This window comes from Microtus ochrogaster, unplaced genomic scaffold (assembly GCF_000317375.1).
Source record: "Microtus ochrogaster isolate Prairie Vole_2 unplaced genomic scaffold, MicOch1.0 UNK66, whole genome shotgun sequence".
Classification (NCBI taxonomy): Eukaryota; Metazoa; Chordata; class Mammalia; order Rodentia; family Cricetidae; genus Microtus; species Microtus ochrogaster.
The window spans coordinates 1558009-1572892 of NW_004949164.1; the positions used below are offsets into that span (position 1 = coordinate 1558009).

At 44.6% G+C, this 14884-nt stretch overlaps 1 protein-coding gene across 5 annotated transcripts; it reads right to left on the minus strand.

The window, feature by feature from the left end:
- Window positions 1-1757: 1757 nt before the first annotated feature.
- On the minus strand, window positions 1758-14451 carry LOC101983414 (zinc finger protein with KRAB and SCAN domains 3). Of its 5 annotated transcripts, none has more exons than XM_005369920.3 (6): window positions 14383-14451; window positions 7910-8387; window positions 6446-6593; window positions 6068-6132; window positions 5684-5807; window positions 1758-3462 (listed from the first exon to the last, which is right to left on the minus strand). In XM_005369920.3, the coding sequence occupies exons 2-6, from the start codon at window positions 8324-8326 to the stop codon at window positions 2558-2560; spliced, it is 1659 nt and encodes a 552-aa protein (XP_005369977.1). In that variant the 5' UTR covers window positions 8327-8387; window positions 14383-14451; the 3' UTR covers window positions 1758-2557. The 5 variants fall into 5 exon arrangements, with proteins under 5 accessions (XP_005369977.1, XP_005369978.1, XP_013210186.1 ...); XM_005369921.3 differs by having other exon boundaries at window positions 7910-8384; window positions 14383-14437; XM_013354732.2 differs by having other exon boundaries at window positions 7910-8384; window positions 14104-14433.
- Window positions 14452-14884: the final 433 nt, after the last annotated feature.

Genomic DNA, 14884 nt, shown 5'->3' on the forward strand with positions numbered 1-14884 from the left:
AAACCTTGATGTCCCAAACCATGGAAACCCATAAACACAGAGAACTAGATAAGTCTGTGAGGGGGTTAGATTCCTAGCTTTAAAAACAAATGCATTTAGTGAGAGAGATATAACACATAAACAAAATCATTGTGAAATCAAACTAGAAAAGTTTGCTATCTCCAAACTTCAGAATCTCCACATTACTCCTATAAGTATGGAAGACTGCTGATGCTAGAAACCAATGGAGAAATATGAGGAGATACAGTAATGGGAGTATTTCTCCTAAGTGACAGACCAGCGAGGCTCAATCTGTAGGGCATTACCCCCTTGGGGGATTGCATATCAGATATCCTGCATATCAGATATTTACAATTCATAACAGTAGCAAAATTATGGCTATTAAGTAGCAACAGAAATTTTATGGTTGGGATCACAACATGAATAACTGTATTAAAGGGTCGCAGCATTAGGAAGGCTGAAAACCACTGTGATAGACTAACAAAAGTTTGCAAGAAAGCAGGGATTCTATGACCTTTATAGAAGCAACTCCATTGGAAATATGTGTAATAAATACTTTCACAGTGCTGACTTCAATTGATAAGCGTGAAGTTTTCACCATGATTAAAAACAAACGAATGAACAAACCAACCAACCAACCAACCAGATGCTGCTCTGCAGTGTCCAAGGCAAGTGCTGAGGGGAACATAAAGCTCACGTACTCGCCTGCACAGTTAAGCAGCATTGGTATGGGTGATTTGGAGTCAACACATAAGAGAGCAAAGACTGTTGCACACTCACACTGCTGCTCTGGACCCCAAAAGAAGCAATCCCTATTTTAAATAGTTAGTGTGAATTCACTGGCTTGCTCAAGTATGGACTTAGCAGGGGTAGGTTTTGTGCAGTTTATTATCCATATGTTGCAGGTGAATGATCTTCGAGAAAAGTAGAACATCAATTACCAGGTTCCTGAAACTTTCTATACAAAGATGGTTAGATATCTTTATGAGTGTTTTGCTCATATGTATGTCTGTGCACCAAGTGTGCTCAGTGCCCTCAGTGGTCAGAAGAGGGTGTTGGATTTCCTGGAACTGGGTTATGGATAGTTTCAGTACATCGTGTGGGTACTGAGTATTGAGCCTAGATCCTCTGCAAGAATAAGTGCCCTACTGAAATACTTCTTGTTATTTTGGTCTTTGAGACAGGGTTTCTCTGTATAGCCCTGACTTTCCTAGAACTTGCTTTGTAGATCAGGCTACCCTTGAACTCAGAAATCCACCTGCCTCTACCCCCACCCCCCAAGTGCTGGGATTAAGCCTGGCTACTGAAATACTCTTAAGACTTAGAGTCAAGCTAGAGAGTGTTCACATAGTTCCCCAGCACTACTGTAGGAGACAGGTAAAGCATTTGATGTTAGTTCTTAGGAAGCTGGTCATACAAGGACATAGCAAACTAGCAATGTCCCTGCCTACCTAGTGTTATCTGTGAAATCCCTCTCCCTGTAGTAAGCATGAAGAGAACACGTGCTGTCTATCCAATAGTGAGGCTCCCGTGAACTCTTGCCCCCCCCCCCACAGGATCTTGTGAATAACCTGCTGCACCCCATGTACTTATGGACCTTCCCCAGCTCTGATGGGGTTTTGTTTGTTTTTATCTCTTGGTATCATAACCCACCACTTTAGTACAATTGAGCCTGTGGTTAGGACATAAGGAGAGGAGGCAGGAGTTCTTGGTTAGGCCCATGACAACCACCAAAGTGAGAATCAAGAGGCTAATCCTTAGACATTGATCACTTTATTCTGGAACTGGTTTTCACACTACATGAGTAGGAAAGGGTTTTTTTTTCCTCCCAAGAGTAACAAAATTAACAGAAAAAAAAATATTATTGGAATTCCATGGGTGGCACATTCACAATGACTTAATGCCAAAGAAGCTGCTTAAGGCACTCTCACAGAATTCCTAAATTAGGTAAAGAATTAAAGGATTCTAGCATAGTAACCTCACCTTCACCCCTCCCCTGCCAAGTCAGGGAACTTGGCAAAAAAACAAAAGCAAAAATAAAAACAAGGCAGTACTACATTGACTCAATCTAAAACATCCTGTTGTTTGTTTTTTAAGATATACAAATGGCCTTGGTGAAAATTTCCAGATAATAATGGGTTTTCAGAGCTATGCAGGAAACCTACTGCCAGTATATTTAATAAGTCTCTATGAGTTAGCACCTGTATACAAGGCACAAAGCAGGACATATGATTTCCAAGTCTGACCATGTATGAAGAGCTCATTAGCCTAACAAAGGGTCAGAGTGACACCCCCAAAGCATAAGTGTCCCTCAGGAGACCCGAGATACAGGTCAAGGGAAGGCAGTTTGCCAGTCAGGAAGCCCATTTGATTCCAATGGGTGAGAACTCTTACAGACAACTCTTTCTCATAACCTCCTATGAAATAAGTATTTATTTTCCTCGAGTTACCTTCTAGCATGTAGAAGATAAAGCCAGATCCCTAACATCTAAGAATGTGCACTATTAGATAGAGCCCCAGGCTCTGACTTCTGCAGTCATAGGGCTCAAGGGCGACTTCAGTTCAATGACAGTTGAACACCAACTTCGGGATGTACAGCAGGGGTCACTGTGACAGGTTTCTTCCCTGTGTGTCTTCTCTGATGCTGAATAAGGTATGAAGGTCGGGTGAAGCCTTTTCCACATGTTTTGCACTCAAAGGGTTTTTCGCCAGTGTGTACTTTTTGGTGCTCAATAAGGCTTGTAATCCTACTGAAACTTCTCGCACAATCATTGCACTGATAAGACACAGGAGTTTCAATATTTTCCCAATGGCTTTCCACCCTACTATGACTTTCCCAGTAAGGTTCTGGAACAAAAAAATCTTTATCCCCAGTATGGGTCCTCTGGTGTCTCAGGAGATGTGAGCTACGCCTAAAGGCTTTGGGACACATATTGCACTGGTATGGCTTCTCCCCAGTGTGAATTCTGTGATGCTCAAGGAGGCTGCAGCTCTGGGTGAAGGTCTTCCCACAGTCATCACACTCGTAGGGCTTTTCCCCGGTGTGGGTTCGCTGGTGCTTGATGAGATCTGAGCTGTGACTGAAGGCCTTGCCACATTCTTCACACTCGTATGGCTTCTCACCAGTGTGAACCCGCTGATGAATGATGAGAGCTGAGCTTCCAATGAAGGCTTTGCCACACTCCTCACATTCATAGGGTTTCAATCCAGTGTGGATTCTTTTGTGTTTACTTAAGCCTGAACTCTGAGCAAAACTCTTTCCACATTCACGGCAGTAGAACCGCCTATTTCCAGTGGCAGTTTTCTGTGTTGTCTGTAACTTGCCTTCCTGCTCACTGGCTTCTGCACCTGCAGGAATCTGGACAGTGTCTTCACCCAAGAAGCACAGTGTCTGCTCAGGCTTTTGTTCTGTGTACTCCTCAGCGGGAGGCAAGTCCCTAATCTTAGTCTGCATGTCCTGATCTGAAACACAAATGCCAACAACTGCTAATCACGTTTTGCTTTGGAGCACTATGATGACTAGCATGGACAGAAAGAATTACAAAGGTCTATATATATATACACCAAGGTCAGCATTGAAATGCAGAAATTAGGATGGGACAAAAGGAGGATGCAGAGAAGCTAGGGAGACCTGGAGACAGGAACGGGGCTGTTAATAGACGGGTACAACTGAGAGGAGGGAGCGGAGGAAACCAGTGAGAACCAACGCCTCCTGTGGATTCGGAGTAGAGGTGGTGCAGGAACCTCTAAGTTATGATACTAGAAAGGCGGCACAGACATACACCCAAGGTTAGTACTGCACTTCCTCTGCTGGGGAAGAGTGGAGCTGACCAAGCCTTTGGAGGCCAGAAAATCATTAGTGAGTCATAGATCTTGGATACCGAACTACAAGGTGTAAAGCTATACTGCTGGACTTTGGCTTTGCTTAAGTGTGATGGTTTTTATGCCCCAGTTCTTCCCTTTTGGGGTAAAGAATCTTTAACTTGTTCTTAATCTTAAAGGAACCAACAGTTAAAGAGACTGGATATTTTTAAAAAGACTTATGAGATTTTGAAAAGTTATATTGCTTTATATTGGGATAAAATCTTGGGGACAAGAAAGGAAAGGTTGTTTTAATAGTGGTGTATTTTTATGTCAGCTTGACAAGGATCAACTAATTTGTGCTGGTTACTTTCTGTCAACCTGACACAAACTAGAGTCACTCCTGAAAAGGGTATCTCAGTTGAGTAACCACCTCCATCAGACAAGTCTGTAGACAAGTCTGCGGGGCATTTTCTTGTTTGATCACTGACGTGGGGAGGGGTCCACCACACTGTGGGGGTGCCATCCCTGGACAGGTAGTTCTGATCGTACAAGAGAGTAAGAGAGTAAGCGAGTTTGCAGATTTTGTCAATGGTCTCTGCTTTAGCCCCTGCCCTCAGTTCCTGCTTGAGTTCCTGCTCTAATCTCCCTCAACGGTGGCATGGAAATAAACCCTGGAGCCCTGTAAGGAGTCATAGTATGTGAGTCATGTGGTATTCATTATTGCAGGAGAAAAACTAGAACAGATGTGAGAAAGACTGAGTACAGGAAGTAACAGAAAGTAGGGCAGTGTTCACATTTGTTCACATTAAAGACAGAGGCAGTTATGCTGACCTGTGCCGTGGCAGTGGCGGGCACTCCAGAATAGAGCATCAGCTCTCTGAGACAAAATCGGAGCCACTATCATGCCACCAATGAGTTGTGTGACTTCTGACAAGTCTGGCAACCCTATGTCCTTGCCTCTAGGTGTGTGTGTGTGTGTGTGTGTGTGTGTGTGTGTGTCTATGTGTATATACACACACCTACAGCTGATATCTAATGTTGCTTCATTCTCACACTGTGACTCCATGACCCATCTCTTGTGGAGAGGCTCCTCAGCTTTTTCACTAGTCATGGATGGGAATAGGAAGGGAAAGGGAAGATTTTTTGTTTCCAGTTTATTCAAGCCATGGTCTCATACATGGTAGGCAAGTGATCTACCTCTGAGATGCACAGGCCCAGCACTCAGTCTTTACCCAGAATCTCCTCTGAGCCAGCCAGCACTAGGGATGGGATCTACTTCATCCCACTCATCTTGACTAGAGTACCCAGGGAGTGTGCTACTGTCTTCGTCAACTTGACACAAATCTGGGTATATTGGGGAAAAATCTTAATTGAGATAATCCTTCTATAAGACTGGCCCGTAGGTGAGTCTGTGGGGACATTTTCTTGATGAACTGTAAATGTGGCAGTGCCATCTCTGAGCACAAGGTCCTGGAGTATATAATGAAATAGGCTAAATAAGCTGGGGAAAGCAAGCCAGTAAGCAGAACCCTGCCATGGCTCCTGTTTCTACCTCAAGGTTTCTGCTTGAGTTTTGTGCTGACTCTGATGTTGAACTTTAATGTGGAACTGTATGCTGAAATAAACCCTTTCTTCCCCAAGTTGCTTTTACTCATAGTGCTTTGTGACAGAATAGAAACCCTAACTGCGACAGAGGATAAAGAATCAAGATTATAAGCATTAAGGAGCTAGGCTTAATTAATAATAGGCTTTCAAAGTGTGTTTATAATTTCAAACATAATGAACTCAATAGCTCCTAACAGCCCGACAGGGGAAGAAGGTTCTATTACAGAAAAGACAGCAAGAAGCCCGAGAAGAAATTAGCATCTTCCAGTCTTACCTAGGGAAACCAGGCTACCAGGGTCTTCCTGCATGTCGTCTTTGTAGAGGTTCATCTGAGATGAATCCTGTTCTGTCCATCTGGGAGAAAGGGCTGGAGCTACATCTTCCATTTTTAGCAACCCCTAAAAAAAAAAATAAAAGTCCACCAAAGAAATGGAACAGGGAATATCTGGGTTGCAAGTTCACAGGCTCGACCATTCCACCTCCAAATGGCAAAGTCTCAAGCATGCTATGGGAAGTTGAACAGTAAGAAGACCTTGGGATGAAAATGGAAATGCAGACTCCAACTAAGGACTGGGTGGAGAATGGGGGCAGGGGAGGGATGGAGCAGAAAGGGGCACGCTAGTAAAGGATGCTGAAGAGGGGAATAACTCTAGCTCACCTGCAACTCGGAAGTGAGCCTGGGAGCTGCCACTCCATCTTCTTCACAGTGGCCCCCCTGGGTGACTACAACAGAAAGCTCTGGGTGAGACTCCCACTAGTACACAGTCCCTTCAAATTGTGGAACCCAGGTTTAAAAGCTTAACCAATAAATTTTTGCAAATACATGTTTATAAAAAATTTTCTTTTCCAAAATACCTGTTTGCTACCAGAGCCAAAGATATTCTGTGAAGATACACAAAAGCTCTTGGAGAGCCAGAGTTTGTGTCATTGGGAAAGCACTTGATGTGTGCTTCACACTTAGCATGTGTGAAGTCCTGGATTTCATCACATGTACCACCACAAGAAGGAAAATGACATAAAGCCCAGTAACACTAACCTCTGACTTCTGAGGGCAGGGATCCCAAAGACTCCTGCTTAAGCAGAGGCTCCATGGGCTCCATCTGGCTACTCTCTGAGCCCTGAGCTGATGTCAGCAGTACTGCCTTGGAGCAAAGGATTTCCTGCCCATCGTCATCATCTGGAACCTAGAAGTCATTCATTTATTTTATTTTCCACATATTTATTAGACATTCCCAAAGTAATTTCAGTTTGACACTGTCTCCAAACTCTACAAATATGTACTCATTTAATACAGACAACGACTTCATGAGGGCACAGCTTACTCAAAATCACTCTTCTAAATGACAAAGCTAAGAGGGGCGACCAGGCAAATGTTTGCACAGTTCATTCAATGCTTCCTACATATGTAGATTTATGAACTTGCTTAGGAAAACGGTGATATAAACCCAATCCATGCTAATTTCTTACCAGAAACCTGAGGATGCTATTTCTAGTTTAGTCTATAGAATGGGTGAAACCAGAAAGCCGACAGTATATGAAGCCACCCAGTAGGGCATGGAGCGAGCTAACTGAGGCAGGTTTGCTTCTGGTCATTGTTACAGTTTCCAAGTTCAGCTCTCTCCCAAGCTCAGCATCCCCACACCTTTCACCGACTGAAGCTTAGCAGCTGTGGTGACTTTTCACTGTTAGAAAACTTAGGCAGTAACTCCAAGACCTTTGACTTTGGTCACTGTTTAGAAAGCCATGTGTCTCCTGAATAAAAACACTAGGGAATGCAGGGAGGAAAGTGTCTCCTATTAATAGTCCAGAAGATGGAAGCTAAAACCAGGCCATTTTCTACCAGAGGATCAAACAAGGGGTCCATAAATTTGGACAGGAAAAACACATTTTTTTTTTTTTTTCGAGACACGGTTTCACTGTGGCTTTGGAGCCTGTCCTGGAACTAGCTCTGTAGAACAGGCTGGTCTCGAACTCACAGAGATCCGCCTGCCTCTGCCTCCTGAGTGCTGGGATTAAAGGCGTGCGCCACCATCGCTAGGCTCAGGGAAAAAAAAAAAACTTTTAGATTCTAAGAAAACTGTGGAATTTCCCTCCACTGTCAATGAGAACAACAAAGCAAGGTGGCTAAGGACGACAGCACTGAAGATGCTGTCACACGTGACAAGCCAAGAAAACACGTATCAAGTCGTTTGTGCCCACTGTGCTCAAGCCTGTCCTCGGGTCTTACTCAGCACACCGGTTACGAGTTCACATCTAACCTCTCACCACTCTGCTCCACACAGTCTACCCGAGCTGCGCTAGCTCTGAGTTCTCCCCAATCCTTGTACTTTGCTTTGTGCTTATAACTATTCTGAGGGGTCCAGGCCACTTCGCTGTTGCCTCAGGTTCCCAGTTCAGACTGAGACTTCGCAGGCTCTAAGCAATGCCTCCCTTGGATCTTGCTCGAGGTTTCTGGAAGGCACAGGGCATAGGTCTCAGACCCTAAACCTGTTCCTTCTACCTGTGGAGGCGTCTCGTCCAGCTGCCTCTCCAAGTACTCCAACAGTGCCACCACCTCCTCCCCGCTGTCGGGGTGCTGCTCGCGCACCCAGGCCTGCAGCTCCCCTGGCAGGATGGTCAGGAACTGCTCCAGCACCAGCAGCTCCAGAATCTGCTCTTTGCTGTGCATATCTGGCCGCAGCCACTGTCTGCAGAGCTCTCGGAGCCGGCTCAGCGCCTGCCGGGGTCCAGCAGCCTCTGGGTAGCGGAAAGCGCGGAAGCGCTGGCGGGAGCGGTCTGGCCCAGGGCTGCCCAGCCAACTGGCCTCCTCTGCCAAGGGGGAGGCCTCTTCCTGTTCCACCTTTATGACCAGTAACTCCATCTGGTCCTCTGCAGAGTGTGAGTCCAGGGTTGTGCTTTCCCTTGATTCTCTAGCCATCCCGAGCCAAGGAGTTCTCCCGTTTCACTGCAGCTGTGAGCTGTATTTCTGCAAGAGACTACTGAGAGGTGGAGAGGACTATGAGCCACTTGGAGTTGCAAATGCTCCCCTCCTCCTATGCCCAGGACCCCGGGGAACCTGCCAAGGAGCAGCTGTGGAGAACCCCACGTTCAAATGCCTCTGTAGATTTCCATTCTGGGGGACTTAGAATCAACTAGGCATGTCTGTGAGGGTGTTCCGGAGAGGTTAGACTTGAGTGTGAAGATCCACGTGACTGCGGGCGGCATCATTCCACGTGCTCCGGCCTCACACGAAAAGGAGCTAACATGTGGAACAGCAGCATTCATCTCTCAGGTTCCTCACTACAGACAGATGTGAGCAGCTGCCTCTTTGTTGGACTGTACCCTCAAACTGTCAGCCAAAGGAAACCCTTCCTCTGCTTGCTTCTGTTGGGCAGTTTGTCACAGCAATAAGAAAGTACCTAACTTAACTAGACCTGACAAGAGGGGCCGCTGCTGTGATAAACTTGACCACGTGTTTCTTACCCCCTAAATGGTCATAACTAAAGTTTAATAGGCCATTCTGGTGAGAGTGTGGAATTCACGAATGCCAGAAACGTGAGCAGTAGAAGCCTAGCTGACGGAGTTTCAGAGTTTCAGGAACAGGAATGGAATCTCTTTATGTTTACATCCTGACAAAGAATCTGGCTGCATTCAGTCCATGCCATAAGACTGAATTTAAAAAATAGCAGACTAATTTATTTGGCAAAAAAAAATTCCAATTAGGATAGCATGCAGGCTGTGGCATGACTAGTGCTCACTTATTCAGATCAGTAAGTAGAGAAACCAAAAATATATGAAAACTGTGGTCTGTTGAGGAAAGGCGAGTGTCCAGTGCAATGAAACAATGAGGGTGCAGGCAGCTGAAGCTTCTGCAGCTGTCGCACAAGCATTGGAAAAGATAAATCTGTGTTCTACATCTGGGAAATAGGAACAGCTCTCTGAGGGCAAGACCCCACACATCCATTCAGAATCCTAACTTGTGAAATTCATTTAAAAGGGGGAACCGAAACTGAGAAGATCACCGTAAGAGTGTACTGATTCAAAATGGCAGCCTATGGAAACATGTACCCCTGGGTCAGTCTCAAAGGCATGCGGAGAGCACTATAACAATAGTATAAAGGAATCAAGCTACATTTCAAACAAGCAATACTTGAAAGAATCATCCAAGTAGTACTGGCTTTGAAAGCATGAAAGAAATAAAAGTAACGGAATCAAGGAGGCTTGTACAATTCCAGAAAGATCCTCCAACTAGGCTGTGTGCTGGGGTCGGATTCCCCATAAGAAAGTCGTTGCATGAAGCTGGGAATATAAAGCCTACATTGCAATGGAAATTCCAAAATATAGGAGATGCTAGGATCATGGGACATCTGCTGAGAAAAGCCAAGGCACAGAGGACAGTTGGAACGAGAGAGAGGTCATGTGCTGTAGACAACAGAGCTGGAGAGGTGGAGCTGCCCAGATGACTGCATCACGAGCCCAAGGCACGCAGGATTTGGTGTTTTCCTCCAGGTCTTGCTTTAGTCCAATCTTGCCCTGCTATGTTCCTGTTCCTCATGTTTGGAATAGGAATGTTTACTTTGAGCCCGTGTACATAAGAAGTACATTACTTATATTATTTTATAGGAACTCACAGTTAAAGAGATTGCCTGAGTTTCAGAAAAAACCTCTGCACTTATATTCTGAATAATGCTGGAACTGTTAAATACTATATAGATATTTGGAGACAGACTAAAACACATTTTACCTTATCAGAATGTGACCGTGGGGGCCAGGGTTAATATGTTATATTTAAGTGATGCATTTAATTATGACAAGTTAATCTTGTTAACGTGACAGGGTTTAGGATCACGTAGGAAACTTTGAGGGCATTTTTAGAGAACTTTAACTGAGGTAAGAAGACTTACTGTGTATATAGGTAAGCTAAGATCCATGGGCTAAGATCCTAGACTGAATAAAAAGTAGAAAGTAGACAGAGAGGGATCCATCTTTGTCTCTGCTTCCTGATGACAGAATGTGACCCGCTACCCCAACCTTCGACTATGATTCCCCGCTATGGTAGACAGTATCCTCAAATAAACCCTTCTTTAAGTTATACTGCTAGGTATTTTGCTAGAGTAATTAGGAAACCTGAACCCTACAATAAGCTCTCCAAAGGATGTTCTGGAAATGGGTCTGAACACCTCATACCCCTGGAGAGAGAAATTGAGACGAGGGCAGCCAAGTTTCAGCGGACCTGTAGTTCTAGCAGCGGGAATGCACAGAACAGAGTATCCCTAGATTGGATGGCCAACTCTTGCCCAACTGGTGCGCTTTAGTGAGCAATAGGTTTAGTGAGAGACCTGTCTCAGAAACATAGATAAAGGTGGAGAACAATAGAGGAAGACATTCAATACTGATCTCTGGCTTCCATGTGCACAAGTGTGTGCATGTACCAGTATGTACAAGCACATAAACATTTGAACAAACATACCACACACACTGTAGACTTCAAAACTAGAAAACATGCTGATTCATCTCCGTGTTCTAAGCTTACAGGAAACTTAGAAACCAGAGGAGGTTAAGGAGGTAAGGACACAGGCTGCCTCCATAGCATACCGGCAGGCATGTTTGTTTCCCAGGGTTGAACAACAGGTAGCAGATGGACGGGCAATGTGTCGGAGATCTGTGACACATGCAGATTGAGTAAAGGGAGGTACCCTTCCTTCTCCTTCACTGTGTAACCTCAAATCTGTGTTAAATGGGCATTCAGTGGCTGTCCAATAGGCTTCACAAGGGAAACGAAGTTGGCATAATCCATGTCAAAGAAGACTGGATGAGTACCCCACCTGAGTTCGAATATGGACACTAGAATAAGACATTTATGGAGGCCCTTCCCCTACCCACTATCAGACTTGGAAATGTCACATATTAACCAGTCAGTGCCTCAAGGTTTTCACAGCTTCAGAAACTGTGAGACATGGGATTTCTAAAAGGGATGGAAGATCTGATTCCTCTGACTAGAAGGAATGGGAGGGACTAGGCTAGAACTGCCTGCCAAGTTCAGTGAGTACTGTCAGAGCGCTCCTCTTCACCCGCTGGAGCAAGACCAGAGCGAGGAAGACTGCGGAGCAGCTAAGGCAAGAATATTTCCAAGTGTGTGCCCATTTCAAGTTCTACCTCTCACTCCAGTTTTCTACAGTTTCCGGGACAGCACAGATGACAGACGGAAGCTAAGGAACCTTGACTTAATTGTGCTTTTTCTTTTGGTTTTGTAAGACAGGGTCTCACTCCAGTTCAGGATGGCCCTGGGTTTACCATGTGACTCATGGTGTCCTTGAACTCAGGGCAATCTTCCTGACTCAACTTCCCAAGAGCTGAGATTACTGGTGTGAACCATTACATCTGGATGAACATCACATCAACTGTTAGAAAAAACAAACAAAACCAAACCAAAAAAAAAAAAAATTAAAAAATTAAAAAAAAAACCTTCCTTCTAATTAGCAGTCACAAGAGATCTGGTATACTCTAACTTTTTCTCAAGTAAACCTAATTTAATCATACTTTAGATCCAAGAACTCAAGTATAGGTAAAAACATAAGAGCAAATTAAAATTATTAAAGCTTTGCTACACAACAGATTCACTGGAAAGCCGCTAAAGTCTATGATAGTTAGGCAGACAAGGTCAACTGAACCAGCTTCTAGGGCTGAGCTACAGGCCTCAGTATTTGAGAACTTACTGTGTGATCCAAAGTACAACCAAGGGTGAGAACTAAGAAGCTAAAGAGAAGAGTTTTTTTTAAGTATCAGTAGAATAAAGCAATTGATATGAGAATATTAAAAACCCATTTTCCCATAAATAAATAGTATGCTAAAGAGGAAGCAAAGGGACGGCAGACTAGCATAGATTAGAAGAGACAGCAATTTAGTACAAACTATGTAGTTTAAATAACATCCCCAAACTGTAAAAAGATATTTGTAGGTCGATCAGGAAAACATGAACACAGTGTTAAGGAATTGCTGTCAAGTCTGTTTATTGTGACAGTGTGGCTAAATTAAAGTTCCTATCTTAGTACTGACATGCTTGCAGATGGCTATGATGTCTCGGCCTCCAGTCTGCTGTAAAATGAATGAAAGATGGGAGGAAGAGGAGCAAAAGGAAAAGGGAGGCAGGGAAGGACAGATGGCCAGAGGAGGAAAGAGAAGGACATGGGAAAGCCAGGAAAAAAGCGAATGAAATTAAGTAAAACTGCTGGATGATGGGCTGACTGCGCAGTCGAGCTGAAGTTTTTCGCCGACTGACATTTACACCTTTTTCAATACAATGCTAAACATGAAACAAAATCCTATCCTTTCTTGCCTAAATATAGTCCAAAACATTTTGTTGGGGTCAAGGGAGGTAAGGGTAAACCCAAGATCGAAAGGGTGTTGGGAGGGAGAGACTGTAGGGAGAAAAAGGAACACTGATATATTCCTAGAAATCATTTTCAGCTACTCACGTTTCACCGCCTGTCCTGTCTGAAGTCTCAGCCCAACTGGGCAGAGTTCAAAAGTACAGGACCAGGACTGTTTACAAAGTGGGAGAGTTTGCCAAATAAGTAAACCAAAGACAAGGTTTTTCATGTTTTTTTTTTTTGTTGTTGTTGTTAAGTTACAAATAGAGAAAAGAATGTCACAGGGATCCCTGTAGGTTCCCAGAATGTTAAAAACCCCACATTCTCCAAGAAAAGGAGGCAGATAAAAGGATTATAAACACGCCTTTAATCCCAGCACTCGGGAGGCAGAGGCAGGTGGATCTCTGTGAGTTCGAGACCAGCCTGGTCTACAGAGCTAGTTCCAGGACAGGCTCCAAAGCCACAGAGAAACCCTGTCTCGAAAAACAAAACAAAACAAAACAAAAAAAAGATTGCAAGAGACATCGAATCAGTGACAATGGTAAATGATATATGGTCAACATTAGCCTTAAAAACCTGCAACAAGAACGAAGGGTTAGTATGACTCAGTTTCAAATCTATCTGTCTCTAATCTGTCACCAAGCTACCTAACTAGCAGTCATATCAATCATCCATCCATGGGATCCTTAAGCAGATGAGGATTCTTGCTGAGGGCCAGAAAGCTGGCAGGTGGCAAAACAGGAATGTCAGCTTACACCAGGGTCCTTACTCTCTTGACTGTTAGATACCTCTTGCTGCTCTCCTTCTGTTTCTCAAGCTCCTCCTCCCCCTAAAAAATGGCATCCCCAAGACTGTAAAACTCTGTGAGTCTGAGCATCACAACACACTACACAAACCACTTCTCATCTTTCCTTTGGGATAGGCTCTTCTCCAGAATGTTTTATTTTCCTTCCTAAAATACCCATTACAGAAATTACCCATTACAAAGAGAACTGGTAAATAGCACTAAAATTCAAAAGGCAACAGCCAGTACCAAGGCTAGTCACCGAGGCGAAGGTGCTGTCCTAGTTAGAAAGAGCGATAGCAATAATAAAAGCAATCTTTACACTGCAGATTACCCCATGCCTGGTACTATTTTAAGCACCTTGCACAAACGAAGCCTTTTACTCCTCACAGCAATCCAGTAAGTTAGGCGATATCATTATCCCCTAAAATAGCAAAACATAGAAAAGTTAAGGGACTGGGAGAAAGTCACAAAATAGCACAGGCCAAAATCCACCAGGCAACCCGACTCCAAAGTTCTGGCTCTTTTCCAGTACCCCAGAATAAAGACCTTGGAACTGACCTTGTCTCCAGGAAAAGCAAAACTGTGCCGTCTCCCATTTTCAAAGCTTAAGTACAAGACCCAAGAATCCCATCTCCAAACGCCCTGAGACTGACCAGACACCCGGAACCGGCCCGAGGCGAGGCGCCCGAGGCCCTGTCGGGCACTCGGCCCAAATGGCCATCGAGTTTTTTTTCCGGCGCCGCCAGGCCGCAGGGGAAGGCGTTCTGTCCCACCCTCACCGACCCACAAGCAGCCCGGCCCGCTGGAGGACTGTAGCAAGACGTGACCCAAACCCACCCGCGATCGCAGCACCGCGCAGCACCCCGCAGTCACAAAAGTGTCCGAAAGTCCGACCCTGGGGGGCGGGGCACAGGGCACTTCCGGCCTCTCTAGGCAACAGCGACACTCTATGGTTTGCCTACCTCCCCCCACACCCCCTTTCTCCCTCCTCTTCGTGGTTGCTTCGTGAAAAAGATTTTTTAAAAAGTATATATTTTTAACTGAAGTAGAATTACATCACTTTCTCTCCTCCCTTTCCTCCCTCCAGGTCTTTCCAAGAAACCCTTCCATACCCTTCCACTCTTAAGTTGATTGCCTCTTTTTATTACTGTTAAATTCGTATATGTACATATGTATGTGCATGCACAAATTATATTTATTTATTTATGTTTACACACGCACGCGCGAGCGCGCGCACACACACTCAACCTGCTAAGCCGGGTTTGTTGTTATTGTTGTGTATATATGATTTCAAGGCTGACCACTTTGCATTGACAACCAGTAAGAGGGCTCATCCCTG

Bases quoted from the DNA above. Each gene is read 5' to 3' on its own strand.
- LOC101983414 (XM_005369920.3), bottom strand. From the start codon at position 8,326: ATGGCTAGAGAATCAAGGGAAAGCACAACCCTGGACTCACACTCTGCA. The intron at 6,594-7,909 runs GTAGAAGGAACA...AATGACTTCTAG, and splicing joins TGGACGAGACGCCTCCACAG to GTTCCAGATGATGACGATGG. The intron at 6,133-6,445 runs GTTAGTGTTACT...TTTCTGTTGTAG, and splicing joins CCTGCCCTCAGAAGTCAGAG to TCACCCAGGGGGGCCACTGT.